Here is a 16375-nt window from a genome sequence, read left to right on the forward strand (position 1 = left end):
CTGCCAGTTACAAAAGAGTCTATGCTCTCAGGGGGCAGAAGCACCAGCTACACGAGTCCATGCCATCAGAGGGCAGAAGCAATTGGATAGCTGCCATGACAAAGATCATACATAATAAAACTTGATGTATTAGTATTTCAATACACATTTGGTTGAATTTCCATTGAAGTCAGATATACCCAGTCCTGGTAACAGCTCCGTAATGCAATGTACTAATTCCTGTCCATCCACAATTAAATCTGGAGGAGCTATTGAACCCCCCATCATGGGCTCTTCTCAGAGCCTACAGGATCAGTATTTCCATGTGCAGAATACTCACAGCTTCTTTGCAGAGAACTATGACTAAATATGTTTTCCTCTGCAATAAGCATCACTTCTTCTATGTCTTTCTCTTTTTCACCTTAGATATGCAGTATAATGCATACAAATACATACATGCAGGCAGCAGCGCCCTGTGCTTTTTCATTACTTCCACTCATTTTGGTGGATCTTGGAGCAGCTATTTCATAATGTGCCCCAGACACGAGCAGGTGGCACTTGGAACCCTGTTAGCCCATTAAGAGGTCATCCAGCTGCACACAAGCTGCCATCACATTGAGTGTGGTAAGGTTGATGAGGTGCAAACTGATTTGTTTGAGACGGCTCTCTCCGTTCCCCTTCTGCCTGCAAGAAGCCACTAGATAGCAGCACAGGAGCAGAAAGCAAACCACATTTTCCTGGTTCTTCTCAGCACGCTTGGATTTTGGGTGGCCTTTTTCAATGCACTCTGCTGCATTTAGCCCAGTCTTGCGAAAGTAACAAAGCTGGTATGATGCTGCTTTCATCCTCTTCCTTCCCTTAACTCCTGCAACACAGTGACTGACTCCGTTTGGACAAGCTCCATGGAAAATGGTAGCTGGATACTGACAAAAATTTGTGCCCCAGGTGGGATTCAGCTGCTCCCTGCACTGGCATAAGCTGGGCATTGGCTCACAGCCATTGCTTGATGGTAGGTGGTGGGAAACAGAGTTGTAGTTAGGATCATTGCAGGGAAAATGTCAGCAGGATATTGGATGCATCAGGTTTCGTTAGTTCTCTTCCTGTCAGACCAGCTGGGACTGTATGTACTTGGCATTGTATGAACTGTACCTGGCAGAATACAGCAAATTAGATATTTTACTGACTGCTGCTTAACCTGTTTTATATTGTTGACAAAAGGATGCTGCTGAACTGTTGAGTATGTCCCCACTGGCTGCTGCTCAGGCTGCTCTGAGACATGTGAGGGTACACAGCAGCATTGCATCATCACTTTCATTCAGAATAAACTCAGAATAGTTCTTCCAGCTTCATGCTGCTTGAATCTGCTACTAAGTTGGCTACAGCAGCATCAGTTGGCTGGTGAAAGAAAGGCATCCTGACTTTGCTGGAGCCTAATCTATTGGGAGACTACTTCATGCCACATAATGTAGTGGTGGTGTGCTGGGTGAGGAAGTTAATGAGAGGTGGCATCCTACACTGATGTACTACTGAGTCCAACAGGTCTGCAAGGACAAGAGTCATCTGATGCTATGTGTGTGGGATGTTGAACAACTAATCCATCTCCAGCCTTCCTGTGCTACTCAAGATTTTGGAAACCTGTTCACAGTACCCCATAGCTTATCTTTTTTCGCAGACTGACTCACCTTGGACTACCGATCTGATTCTCCTGTGGAACTTCTTCCCATACATTTCACCATTCTTTTTGCCCTTCTTGGAATGCTTTCTGAATCTTAAAATATGCTCTTGAGGGGACTAGAATTACACATAGAATCCAAGGTAGATTTGCACAGTGGAGTAATGCTGTCTCCTGCTTTGTTTTTTATGGCTTTACTAATAACTGCCAGAATTTGATTTGCTTTTTTTTTTCCCCCAATGCTACCAAGCAGAGGGGTGACATCTTTATGAGCTTGACTACTCATGATAAGCCCAAAATCTCATTCCTGAGGGGATAATGCCTGGTTAAAGCCCATCATTTTATCTTTTGAACTTGGAATATCTCTCCCGTTTGCACCATGCTCTTTATTTGCACAAAATTTTGTCTCTCTGCAGCTCTCCATTCTTGACCCTGGTGCCCTGAATTACTTCTGCTTTATTACTCATCTTTCCCAGGGAAGAACTTCCAGAGAACTTCTTTATCAATTTGTCAGTAAAAATGAACAAGTAAAAAGTATTTCTTGGAGATGGTGTTGCAGATCTTTGGGAAAGATGTTGTTTAGCAGAGAAAGCATTTGTGAGAGTGCCTCCAAGGCTGTCTTTGCAACTAGAAAATATGAAGCTGGAGAAAGAAAGAGAGGGGTCTTCAAGCAAAAGGAACAATCAGGGGAAATGAAGGATTAAGAAAACATAAGTGAAGACAAAGTCAGGTAGAGACAAAGCCAAATGTTTAGGAATGTAAGAGCACAAAGCTTGTTCTTGCTGCTCAGCCCTGCATAATGGCAACGGGGCTTAAGGCGAAACAAATAGTATCTTGAAATCTCTGATAGTAGTTCCATACAGAGTGTCTTGAAAGAGGAAAGGAGAATAGGACAGAATGCGATAGGATAGAATAGTTCAGTTGGAAGAGACCTACCACCGTCATCGAGTCCAACTGCCTGACCACTGGGCTGACCAGAAGTTGGAGCATCTTATTAAGGGCATTGTCCAAATGACTCAAACACTGACAGGCTTGGGGCATCGACCATCTCCCTAGTAATCCTCTTCCAGTGTCTGACCACCCTCTTGGAAAAGGAATGTTGCCCAATGTCCAGTCTAAACCTCCCCTGGTGCATCTCTGAATCATTCCCATGCATCATATCACTGGACTGAGGAAGAAGAGCTCAGCACCTCCCTCTCTACTTCCCCATCTCAGGAAGCTGTAAAGCACAATAAGGTGGCCCCTCAGCCTTCCAGCCCTTCCTCCTGCTTTGTTGGCCTCCTCTGGATGCATTCCACTACCTTAACATCCTTCTTAAGCTGTGGGGCCCAGAACTGCACACAGTGCACAAAATGAGACCACACCAGTGCTGAACACAGCAGAATTGCCTCTTTTGACCGGATTCTACGTGCAAGCATAGGAAAGAAGCAGTTGCAGTACATAAAATCTGGAAATGGAGAAATGAGACTTCAGTGGGAAGTCTTTCCAGAGACTCAGCATCTCTGGAAAGTGTATGATCTAGTTTTCTCTCCTTTCACTTGCTGCCCCGGATCCTCCATCAGCTAAAATGTCCCATTTTGTGCTGTTCCGCTGGATAATGATACAGAGCTTTATAGGTGAGTCTTCACCTGCTTTTTGTGTGCTTGCTCAGAAAACAAGAACTTTGCAACATTAAAAGCAGCAACACGTGCTTTGTGAAAACAAATCAGTGAAATGGGGTGTAATTGTATACAGAACTTCAAATGTTTTATGAACTTTCTGAGTTAATACTGATGGATATTTCTTTTTGCTTGGATGTTTTTTACTTTTAGAGCATGTGTGTGGTTTCTCTGTGTATGGGTTTGGTTAGTTTCCCTGTCCCTCCAAATGGTCTGATTTCTTTACTACTGTTAAATGCATACTGCTGGCTTTGCTTCTTCATCAGTCTGTCCACCCGACTATACAAGCCAAAAGTAATGAATTGAAATATTGGCAGAGTAATGAATGAATATGCGTGATAAACAAATGATTTTCTGAAACTCTGAGGGTTGTCTGCTGCTGTGAATTGAGGATGGGAAAGCATGGCTGGAGATTCCTCTCCTTTTACTTCTAAATGTTCAGCTCACACATCAAAGATTTGAATGCTATAAGAGACAGAAGTCAAGAAAGGGTAACGTGGGAGAATGGGTCTTGCAAGTGTGGTGAGTATCAGCTTTGTTTCCGCATGTGTTTAGGCATCAGCAGTGCAGTTTCCAAACTACCTGAGCTGGCTCAGGAATGTGGGTTCAGCCACTTCCAGAGGGACATGAGCTCCTAATGGGAGTTGTGCTTTCAAATCTTTCAGGCATTTCAGGAAATTCTGTCTCTGATGACTAAATATTAATTGTCTAACCTCTGCCAGGATGAAATATTCCATATACATCTACAGCAAATGTTATGTTCTTAAATTAACCTGAAAAGCAGTGTGAAAGATCAGTCAGTGCTGGGATACACTGAGGGGCAAGAGGTGATCTATGCCCCTTTTGAGGCAAAACAACACAACCTCCATGGTATCTGCTGTACAAGTGGAGCTTCTCTTTCCTTGCCTTATCTTCAGCCTCAAAATAAACTGGAGCCTCCACTGGGTCTTATTTTAAAAAGCTTTCTTATGCACACAGCTACTGAAGGATGACAGACTTTTTGTAACCTTCTCTTTAACTCAGCTCAGTACTGAGAATAGGTAGGCTTGAGACCCAGCGGGCATTTAAATGCTTCTTTTTTGTTTATCAGTCATTTTCTCTGCAATTTCATCAGAACAGAAACTTCAAGAAGAAACAAAAAATTAGGATTGCTGGGGAAAAGATGCTGAGTATCCTGTATAGAGAAGGAAAAATGTTCCAGAAATAGATCAAGAAAAGAAACCCTTTTCCAACCAGTTCTGTTGGCTGGAGGATGTATTTCTTTGTCCACCCAATGTCCAGTCTACAGGGGACAAGACCACTACAACAGCAACTACTTGAGTTACTGCTTAATACCAATTGCCACTGAGGGTTGGTTCAGGAGAGACTGTATATAAATATATCTGTATGAACTGAACAATTATGAATGCCCCTTTCTATTTTGAAAGATGATTTTTAAACATCTTGAGTCCATTTCTCTCTCACATGGATTAAGGATTTAGAGTGGCAAACTTCACTGGGACTACCCAGGCATAGCTGACGCTCAAGTTCAAATCTGGATGCCTGGAAGAGTCACTGCCATAGACAAGGGTAGGATTCCTCTCACAGTAAGATGAGGGTGTCCCAATATAACAGCCTCCAGAACCTGCTAATGTCAAAAACTTGTTCATTCAGTTCTATTTACTATTACTTTTGGAAAACGTGTTGGTGGAAGAGGCTGCAACTGAAAATGAAGTCATTTAGTCGCTTTCCCTACCAGCCTGCAGTACAGGCAGATGTGAGGCACATTAGCGTCACATAAATCAAAAGAGGATTTGAAACTGCAAACCCCATAACTTTCCAGTGCCAATACTGGTGGGAAACGGCACTGGAGACTCCCTGGTGCCTTGTATCTGCCCTCTTCTTCTTTTTATGTATTTATTTATTTAGTAAGTTTAGGGCTCTGCTTCTTTTGGAGAGAAGAGCAGGCAAATCTTCATTTGTTAAAGTGCTACTTAACGAAGCTGCTTTGATGCTGTGCTGGACTGGGATGAAATAAGAATAGGAGATGAACCTATTTCTCTTCAAGCAGCAGTGACCTTAACTCCAGGAACAGTTCAAGCTGGTCTTGGTTTTGCAGCATCTTTGTTGGGGTGACTTGATGCTCAGTGACTAAACTTCCGCTCCCTAAGGGGCACTTTCAAGGTCAACTGGATGAACTGTTTTGTTTTATCATCACAGAAAGAGGCTGTTTTGTCTGTTTGTTTTGCTGTAACAAGACAAATGAACCTACCCTTTCCAAGGACTAAAACAAGCAGCCATCTTTCAAAGCCTTATCCTGTATTCAGGAATTCAATTTTTTGGCACATCCTGCCTTCATTTCACTGCAACAGCTTCTGCCCTTCACACCATATTGCATGTTGTTTTGTCTGCCTCTACTCTTTTTGCATTTGGAGCTGTGGAAACCTGAATGAGTTGGCTTATCTTGCCAATGGGATAAGCAATAATGAAGCTGAAATGTCATCCCAATAACAAGTCATGAGGCAGCCTGCCACAGACTAAAACCTCACCTGGGGAATAGTCCATTAAAGACAAAACAAAAGAGACATGGACACAGTTGGTAGCATCTGTTTGCTATCTGGGAGTCTTGCCAAAAAGGAAAGACATTCAAACAGCTGGCAAAATAGAAATGTTTGGCAAACCAGGGCCAAACCTGGTGATAACAGCAGCGACTGCTGTAAGTCCTCTTTGGGGTAAGTAGGCTGGCCATGAGACACCAGATCTGAAGGATGATCCTCTTGCTGCAGCAGAGGACTAGCTCTGGATGTTCTCCAGGTCCCTCAGTTCCTGCTCCACTGTATGTAAATGATAACATGGGGAAAAAGGCAACAAGGCACAAGAAGGACCAACACAGACTTGATGAATGTAAACCAGAAAATATTTTCTCCTGTATGGGAGCCTTTTTTGCATAGTGCCTTTTATGAAGAAGAAATCACTTTTAGGGCAATCTGGGAGCTGCATAGACAGTTAAGAGGGAGCAATATGTACCAAAGGTTCAAAGCAGATGCTAAGGTGGATATTGGCTCTAAACACCAAGTAAAGCTGGTCATTAAAAGTAAGAGCATGAGGAAAACATGAATGTGCCCCTTTTAACATCAGTATAATGCTAGCAGTTAAAGCTTCTATGTACACAGTACTCTGCAAGGTAAGTGGGCTCAACTTGTCTGCAAGTTGACAGGGCTTTGCTCAGAAACAGAAAAAGCAGTGTGCTTTCTGAGGACAGGTTCCCATAGAAAGATCCTGCTCTTCTGCCAGCTTAATTAAGTCTGAATTTCACACGTGAGGAAGCCCTTTGGACCCTGCTATTGAGACTGTCAGTGAAAGGCAACTGTGACAGCATTTCTCTTTTGAAGGAGATGATGGTGGTCTGAGGCAACCAGATGCATTCCACACCAGGCTGCTGAACAACTTTCAAACAATCTCTTAGGAGAGGAGCAGAGTTCCAAGTTCCATTTGCACAGGTCTAGGCTGCACTTGGGCTGCCAATGACAGACCTCAGCTTCCCTCACCATGTCTGATGTGAGTGATGTGTTTTGTGAGCCCTCCAGCAGCAAGCCAGTGTCTGTGAGCTCTTGGCTGTGACCTCTGGTGCCCCCAGGCACTAACTGCCACAGGCAACAGGGGAAGGCTTGGGGGATCAGCAACTGTGGCCTGCCTAAAGCAGGGGTGTTTCTTTTCCTGCCTTATTGTTTTGCCTAGTTAGAGTGATGCACTGGGGACTGTCAACACTCCTCTTTCCTTGTTCTTCCTTGACAGTGCATGCCACATCCGAAGCTGTCATTAGAGGAGTAGTAGGGCAATCCGTTAAGTTGCCTTGCTTCTACAAGGTGGCACGACACAAGGACATCTCCGATATGTGCTGGGGCAGAGGTCCATGCCCGAATTCAAAGTGCAAGAACAAAGTTTTGCACACCACTAGAAACAGGGTGACGTACAGGATATCCCAGCGATACAGTCTCCGGGGCTATATTTCCTATGGAGATGTGTCTCTCACGATTGCAAATGTGCGGTCAGAAGATGCAGGTACATACTGCTGCCGCGTGGAGATCCCGGGTTGGTTCAATGACATCAAACAGAACATACAGCTGGAGGTGGACAGAGGTGAGTCTGGGGCCCTTTGTGATACAGCCAGCAGGGAGGAACCCCTCACTGAATAGGGGTTTAAAACTGGAAGTTGTGTTATGTGTGCTTTTTTTGTTTGTTTGTGGTGGCAAAAAGTGTTTTTCCTAAATTCTATGGTTTCCAAGGGAGGTCTGGAATTGTCAATTTCAATCACACTCAATGAGCAGTTTTGATGAGAAATTAGTAACTTTTACCTTTTTTGGTTGTTTTTTTTTTTTCCTTTCAAATGAAATATTTAATTTCTCGTTGTGTAGCTGTATTTCAAAATATTTTGCAAAATCATAAAATTTGCAAGTTTTTGGGTTCTAGCACACAAGGTTCTGGCCCTTCCTTTTGTGAGAGGGTCAAGGAGGAGACCTATCAAAAAAAAAAAAGGCAAATCTGGGAATTTCTCTGGCTGGGGCATGCTTTCTGTTAAGTAAACAACCTTTTAAATAATGACTCACCCACCTTTATTCTCAGTATCTTAGCTGCTAATTTTGAGTCATTTCTGGGTTGGCTTTCACAGGGTTGGTTGTTGATGCTCTGATCCAGCTTTCCTCTTGGCTATGTTTTCTCCATACAGCCCCGCCAGTGATAACAACCACCACGAGAAGGGCTCCTGTTTCTCCCACAGTTTTTAGGGAAACAACTTCTGCTCTCCCAGCAACTTCTCATGATCAAACCACAGCAGAGACCCCAGTCCTCCTGACAACCACCGTCCCTGAAGCAACAACTGCAACCACCAGCTTCCCAGCAGTGACTACACCAGAGCCCATTGCTCCCCTAACATTTGCTGTGACAGCAACTATGGTGACAACCAGTGCTCTCCCAGATTTTTCAACTAGATTCGAAGCAGTTGATGTGACAGCTGAATATGACTGTGTGTTCTGCTCTGAAGAGTCTGTCGCTCTTACCGACAGTATGAATGGTAACCAGTACCAATCCTTTCCTATTTTCTGTGTAGATGGTCTATGTAAGCCTGACTCTGGCATTATAGAAACACTCCAGATACTTATATTTGTATCTGGGAAATTTTCTCCAAGATGCCTATAGGTATATTTCAGTCGATTTAAGGAAACGCAGGTCAAATGTTGTGGATGATGCCAGACTGGGGTGAATAGCCATGATAACCAAGGGTTAGGCTTACACTGAAAGGAGTTTCAACATGCTGAAGAAATAATGTGACAGAAACCTCATGAATGAAGGTTTTTCATGAACAGAAATAAACGCAAAGTCCTGCACCTGGGATGGAGTAAGCCGGCTTCACTCAACTATGTGCTGATTTTTGTCTTGATTCGGGAAAGACAATTGAAAATGGTCTGCTGAAAAGGTTGGTTTAGAGCATGTTCTGCTTGAGCAATAACATCAGTGAGACTTCAAAACGTGCTTAAAATTGAGTACTTATACTGTCATCCCATATGAAGCCTGGTGTTATTATTAATACTTAGTTAATCAGTCACATTATCATCCTAACCATTCTTTGGTTGCTACTTTATCCATATCAGTGACTTCTCTCCACAGATTGATGTCTGCTCACAAGGCTGTTTTTTGTGCATGCTTTGGGTCTTCTATCACTTGAAGTTCTTTCAGACCTGAACCTCTAAGGGCAGCTTTTCTGTACCACCTCTTGTTTTCCAGCCATAACAACTCATCACAGTTAAACTTGTCAACAATTAACTACATCCACAGCTGAACAGTTAAAACATTTAACCACTGGCCATGCTAGTAAAGTACATCAGTTATCTGGGTAGCATGAGCTGCAGATATGAAAACCGAGGTGCAGTTTCACCAGTGCAGATGCAGAACTTTGCAAGCAATTATGAATGCCATATGAAGACCTTCCAAACCAGTGATCTTTATAAACATTATACTTTTATAAGCATTATATTTTACTTTGTTTCAGTGACTACTGAATTCCCAAGCACGCTTCTGACTGCAGAGGGAACTAAAAGCACTAACACTTCTCTCATGGAGGAAGGGGTGCCAACTGCAGGTGAGTGGAATAATGGGTGCAAATTCAGAAGTTGCATGTTCAGAGAAATGAAGACAATGTCATAAGAAAAAGTATTGACTGTTCTTAAGAGTGTACCAGACACGTACTGAGAGCTGCTCATTGCACCTGGAAGTAAGAAGTATCTGGGATCCACACAGAAATCATTTGAAATCAGGATGTAACAACAGCAAAACATGTTTTTAAGCCTCCAAAGGAAGTAGATTTTGAGTCATTCACTACTGTCAGGTATCTCAGGTCTGAGAGAAGAGCTGGTCTTTGTCACCATCCAAGCTGAATTCTTAGATACCCGATTTGTCATCACTGTGAGCTCATTGAGCTTTCCATTTTAAATCCTCCCTAAGTGTTAAGAGCTTTGAAACTCACTGAATATATTTAGCCAGATGTGGCTGCAGGTTCAGCTTTCCAGTGCTCACCATGTGTCCTTGGTCATGATGGGAAGCAGCAGGCAATTACCACAACTATCAATCCTTCAAGAGAAAGGGAACTGGTAAACAAATTCATAACATCATCTGAGACATGAACAAACTTAGATGAAGTTTGCACTTTGTGTCTCTCAGTCAAGTATAAAAGTAGCATGGCTCAAGTTATTCAGGTGTGATAATCTGCCCACCAGACGCCCACAAATGAAAACCTAAAACAAGGAAAGCCAAAAGTCAGGGATGACATACCATATTTGGCTGTTAAGAGAGTCTCTTTACTTTCAAATAGTGCCAAGAAACTCTTCATTCTTAAAAACACAGTATTTGGATTTTTGCAAGCCTTCTTTTGCTAGACCTTTAGACTTACAGCAGAGAGAGAGTTTAGGAAACTGCTCTTTAATGCCTCTGGAGACAGCTCACAGAAGCACTAAACTGGTCTCTTGAACATTTGTGAGGGTTTCTCACCCCTGTCTCACTTGTCATCTTTCTGATACAGTTCTGAGTAATGCCTGTATTCTGCCATTGTAAGTAAGAAGTTCTGTGAAGGGTCTTACCTCTGGGATTCTGGGGGCAGCTGAAGTTATGACTGTTGGTTAGAAACAGCAACCACAAAAGCAATAATAGCAGAAAATATACGGTGCTTATGTGAGTCATGTACAGTCCCACCCATGCTAAAACTTGTGTCATGCTATTTCCAAGACCAAACTGTCATAATGCGTGAAAATGCTGCAGCACGACTGAGCACTGTCTAGTAAAAGCCATAAGCCAAGTTAAGTACTTAGCCTCCTCTGTGAAATAATGCACTAAATAGACCAACTTTAGCCTTTCTGTAATGTAAAGGAAGGCTGATTTGTTGCTGGGCTCTGTATTGTTAGCATAGTGGCTGGCTGAGAAAACCAAGGACAAGAGAGCCCTCCACCTCCAAACACAGCTCTAGCCACATAGGTCGGGTTAGCTAGCTCAATTGGTTGCTGCTGACCAGGTTCTGATTTAGTGTCTCTTCTGTCTTCACCTGCTTTCCCAACAGCAACAAATCCACCAGTGCCAACCACACTGGAGACCCCAGAGAGAACCCTTGCTCCTTTAAGTGTGGAAAGTAAGCAGGAATGCTTGCTCCCGTCAGGCAGGCTGCAGCATGATGCCAGGAGGTTCAGTTTTGGCTTGTGGGATGTGCATGTCAGAGTGAGATGTGCTTTTCTTGTGTATGAAGGGGTAGTTCTGCTGAACTTTAATTCTCTTCTGAGAGAGGAAAAGAGGGGTGTCATGAAACAGGTGCATGGCAAAATGCAATATTCATAAAAATCCCAATCCCTGGGATTTTTAGCACTTGCTAGGGTTTTATTACATACGTTTAGCTGTAGTGTTTATTAGCTATAGTCTATTTTCTACTCCAGTGCAAATTTCTACAGCTACAGTTGCATGTGAACTACCTGTGCCCTGTGCATGTCTTTGAGAAAAAGCAAGCATGTTGTTTGGTACATGGAGACAAATCAACTCGGCTTTCACAGGCAGCTGATCAGAGCTGAGAAATTTGGGAGAGATCAGCTCATTCAGTGAGTGCCATACTCTGAAAAGTAAAAGAAAAGAAAGAAGGATAAAACAATTTTTTTTGTTTTTTTCCTAATGGGATTATTTGTGACCATCTGATCACAATGTGACATTGCAGGTGTCTCATGCATTTAAAGTTCGCTCATATAGATGTGCCTCCACAAATGACTCCTCGGGTCCCTGGCACATTTTGCTCAGATGGAGGCTGCATGGTTGTTCTCCTGTCAAGCCTCTGAAAGCACTGCTCATCACAGTCTTTCTATACACTAGGGCATGACCTAAGGCAGAGGAGCTTTCCTATCACAGGATGTAAGTTGAGGTTTTGATTCACTAAGCTGAGTGACTCCTCTGGTTTAAGATGCCGCTAAACATCAGGTGCTTCCTGTGACAGATCAAGTGCCCCAAATACTTAAATACTTCAGTACTCTGTAGCATGAGATCATGACGAGCCAAGGCCCAAGCCTAGATCAACTTTTTGTGACTTTAAACTCACTATCAAAAGTAACAGAGTAGGATCACAGGATAACAGTAGAATGCTGCGCTGAGCATTCATTTAGCTCATCCCTATTTCAAAAGCTTAGGAATCTAGAATTGAATTACTCTTAATATCCCTAGAGAGAGGGAAAAAAATCTTCATAGAGATTTCTTAAATTTGTGGTAAGTTATCAGAACATTAAGATGTTTCCTGTGGTTTTCAGTCCTAGTGCAGCTGCCAGAAACTGCAATCACACAGAAGTCTGGCCACAAGTAAGCTGAGGCAGGTCATCCGGTTAGACTAGTACCTTGCTTACTACCTCTGCTTTCTATGACATCTTGTCATGCTTACAGAAGTGAAAACTCCTTCAGAGCAGGCAAGTTTCTACTGCCTTGCTTCATGGGCTATCCCTGGGAAGCCTCCTCTTACCTTGATGAAGATTGACATTTCCCACTGACTGCCTGATATATCATTTGTGGTGGGGACAGATTGTTCCTTTTTTGTTGCAATGTGCTTTATTTCCCCTACTCAGGGCCAGATTTTGCCCTCCTCATTCTTTGAGAGTTCATTACTCCTTGACTAACGAAGTGACAACCACTGTGGCCCTTACTTGTTGAGGTGATCATGCCAGTACTCATTTCAATCTCTGCTGTTTTCAGGGATTTCATCAAGTTTTGAGGGCACGGCTGAGAAACATGATGATAATGGAGATAAGGTAAAACCTCCTCTAAGTTTCAAGAGTGTTGAACTTGAGGCCAGAAGGTCAGCGGGACATTGTACTGATTTTGAATGTATTCATATTAAAGTGATAGTGTTTAGAGAAAGTAGCTTGAACTTCTGCTTAGAAGCTCAGGAACCACCTATTAATCTTTCCAGTGGGTAGAGCCAAAGCCTGTGACCATCCCATCTACCCTGGACAATTCAGAAAAACCTCATTCCCCTGGCACCCCTGTAAGAGAGGCAGAGGAAGCATCCTCGAGGTGTAACCGGGAAAAAGGCAACTTATGAGGGTTGTTGCATTTCCCTGTCTCCCATTAAGAGAAGGATGAGGGTCATTAAGCTCCTGCTTTAGACACCTTATTAGGAAGTTCATGTTAAGTGGGATAAATCTGGGCTCAAATGCATCAGAAGATGTATTAAATATTTAACAGGTAGTTCATGTTGTTTATCATGATCAACCTGATGTGCCTTCTCCATACTTTATACAGGAAAGCTCAGAAAAACATTGCGAACTCCAGCCCCATGCAGATATTTCATAGCCACTAGGGCAACCCAGTCCTGTGGGGATAGGTCTGGAATAAACTTGCTTTTAAAACTTTTTCAGGTTTTTTTCTCTTCTCCCTTCCAGTTTCCCATCTATGTCTTTCTCATCGCCTGTCTTGTTGTGGTGCCCGTTCTTTTCATACTGGTGCTCTCATTGTTGCTTCGGAAACGTAAGTATCCCTAAGCACATAATTGATTAATGTTTCTAATGCTGGCCTAGTGCAAATGTCCTTCTGTATCTCTGATTAATCTTCTGGCAAATCTGCCATGGCCTCCGTGACAACACTCTGTTCATTTTATGGGAGCTAATGTCCTTACTTCAGGACTGTGTCACCAAGAAGAGACCAGGGACCATGAGCTGGTGGGGATGCAGCAGGAGGAAGACTGTGCAAAGAACCTGTTCACTCACTTGCTGCAGGTCTGGCTCATCTTGTTGGCTCTTGCTTTATATTAAAGTAGTCCCTTAGTTTCCTTGAATTGCTTTTGACAAGCATGGGTGTTACTTAAATCAGAATGAAAGCCTTTATTTCCTGCTTAGCCCACAGAAATTTTGCAGCTTTCTATCTTTGCTTCTGAACTCATTTGACAGATTCATTAGAATTACAGATTTCTTTTGCCATTGTGACATTAATATTATTTTGCTTCTAGGTAAACACACAAAGAAGTTTATAATAAAAAGGTAATTCATTTTGTAATTTCCTATTAAAAGTTCCAATGTAATTTTTCTTAGAGGCAGGGAGGCATTGGCCACTGATTGTAATGGGTGTAATAACAGGTTGTGGTGATGATCACCAAAGTTGTGTTATGAGCAAGCTTCAGATAACCCCAGAAAATCAAACAGTGGTTCCTGGATGCTGTTTCTATATAGCAATGAGCAGACATCCAGAGCACTAAAGAACTCCAGCAACCGGTACTTACTGTTATGTAGTGGCCTCAGGTTAAGGAAACACACAGTATGCTTTACTCTTTGATCAAATACCAGCACATGACCCTGGTGGGGTTATTTTAAAGAAACAAAGAGATAACTGTTTAGGATGATCAACCAGCAAAATGATTGCTCAAAAGGGATCAGGGATTTATGGACAGGCCTCCATGGACTGTCAATTCACACCAATACCAGCAGGATTCTTTGAAGCAGCAATGTGCTTTTGGCCTATCCGGAGTGATCTATGCTTCTCACTACAGCCATGGACCAGCCGAAGACCTTGAAAACATTTTCAGTGGCACTGAAGGAGAAAACAACATGTTTTCCCTGTGAAGAGTTCCTACATCGCCTATAGATGCCATGGAAAATAAAAAGGTTCTGTTTCATGCTTCATTGAGAGATACTTATGAGCCCAAATCTATCCATGGGTGTAAACCAAAGGCCCAAGCTTCAGCTACAGAAATTAAAATCCTGTTGCAAATTATGCCATGTAGCCTTTAAAAATTATTGCATAAAAAAGCTTCTTGAGAGGAACACCTATGCATTATTCATAGGTGTTTCTTGCATCTGCCTTCTCACTACTACCCTGTTACACAGCTGAATTTGTTTTTCTCCATTTTTACTAATATTCTTCCTTGAATACAACTTATACTGTGAGGAAAAGAAGAGAGAAAAAATAATATGAAATGCTGCCTAACTTCAAATTGCCTAAAAAAGAAAAAATCCAACAAATAGAATTCTTATTGCTTTTATGTAATCAAGAGAAAAATTAAGACACAAGAATGCTGTGACTATAAATCAAAAATGCAGATTACTTAAGGGGTACCAGTGCTGCCTGTGATTCAGCATGTTTGGATGACCCTTGGAGACTATGTTAATAAACTTTGTAATTTACTGCTAGCAATTGTATTTATTATGCTACATCCTAAGGCATTTGAATAGGATTTAGTTATTCCCCAGATGTTGGAATGACTGGTGTGCTGTCTCAGCTCTCCAAAGAAGTACTGCAGCATTTCCAGAGGTGGGAAAATGCCCAGAAGGTCAACCTGCAGAGAAGTTTTTCTACCCTACCCCCACAAACCCCCATACCACTCATTTGTAAGTCCATGTCCCTTCCATCAATGTGCATAGAAGATCCCCAGTCTTTTGTTTGGAGTTGCTTTTTGGTCCTCACAACGGTGACCTGTAAAATCCAGAAGCTTTCATGATGGAGCCTGCGGGGCAATGCAAAACTGCACCATGCGGCCCCAGGATGCTTCACTTAGGGTTCCAGCACCCAGTCACAGGTTAGCATAATGCTGTCTGGCTGGGTTTTGTATGGATGAGACTGGGGTGCCCAGTGCTGCTCATTTATCTTTTAGAGGTGTTGCAGTTGAGATGCATGACACAGAGCATAACCACCTCTTGAATACTTGGACATTGCTTCAGGTGCCCATGCAGTGTGGTTGAAACCACCTCTGATTCTGAGTAGCAAAGGCAAAGATCCTGTGATCTCCATAGAAAGGCTCTGGGGAGATTAAAAACAATGAAAAAAAAATAGATGAAGTGTGGCATTCACCTTCTGCTGCTTCTAGTGGGACAGAAGGGTTGTGGGGGAGAAAATAGTTCTGCAGTACTAACCTTGTCTTATATTCAGCTGGGAAAAATGGAACCTTCGAGTGGTTGTGAGGCAGATTGTCAGTGCATGGTAGAATGAAGCCCATCATTTAACCACAGTAATTGCACCATTTGTGAGGGGGCTTTTGCTTGTGTTTCAGCTCAATTGAAATTTAGGCTTTAGAAATCAGACTGAGTTGGTAACCAGCCTGGGGTCGTTAGCAAAGTGGGACTGGCCATGGCTGCTGGGGGATCATGGGTGGGATATGGTGCAGAGCTTTTGTGTATCTCATTGTGGTCCTCACCACTGCTGCAGTAACTATGGGAATGGCATAGGAGAAAGTTCAAATCCACGAAGCTGTTATCTCCATTGCCTTGAGTCCACCAGTCTCTTCCATGGCATGTCTGGGCAGTGACAACGTGAAGTAAGAGCATACTGTGGGGGTAGCATTTGATCAGAATCAAACACTGTGTGGCAGCTCTGGACTTCCCCACTAGTCATGCTCAGGGCTGTGGTGAGACTTTTTGACTCTGCAGCATCTTCTCAGAAGCCAAGAGTTAGTGGGAGGCAGGGGAGGTTCCTCTTTGGGGTCCCCCTCTGTCTTGCCTGGGTTCAGCATCCTGCTGCACACCCTAGTCTGGCAGTGCTGTGGGAGGCAAAAGAGAGTCCTCAAACAGAGGATGTGGCCTGAAGGCTCCAGGCT

At 43.0% G+C, this 16375-nt stretch overlaps 1 protein-coding gene across 2 annotated transcripts; it reads left to right on the forward strand.

The window, feature by feature from the left end:
- The first annotated feature begins 3142 nt into the window (after positions 1-3142).
- LOC130600545 (T-cell immunoglobulin and mucin domain-containing protein 4-like) lies at positions 3143-14975 on the forward strand. Of its 2 annotated transcripts, XM_057411962.1 has the most exons (9): positions 3143-3267; positions 7084-7428; positions 8015-8359; positions 9335-9424; positions 12547-12602; positions 13236-13320; positions 13474-13568; positions 13799-13829; positions 14336-14975. In XM_057411962.1, exons 1-8 carry the CDS (start codon positions 3219-3221, stop codon positions 13820-13822), a joined length of 1089 nt encoding a protein of 362 aa, XP_057267945.1. In that variant the 5' UTR covers positions 3143-3218; the 3' UTR covers positions 13823-13829; positions 14336-14975. The 2 variants fall into 2 exon arrangements, with proteins under 2 accessions (XP_057267945.1, XP_057267946.1); XM_057411963.1 differs by lacking the exon at positions 13474-13568.
- The last annotated feature ends 1400 nt before the right edge of the window (positions 14976-16375 follow it).

This window comes from Pezoporus wallicus, unplaced genomic scaffold (genome assembly GCF_028554395.1).
Source record: "Pezoporus wallicus isolate ANWC-B61680 ecotype Strahan unplaced genomic scaffold, APGP_CSIRO_Pwel_v1 contig_6354, whole genome shotgun sequence".
Taxonomy (NCBI): Eukaryota; Metazoa; Chordata; class Aves; order Psittaciformes; family Psittacidae; genus Pezoporus; species Pezoporus wallicus.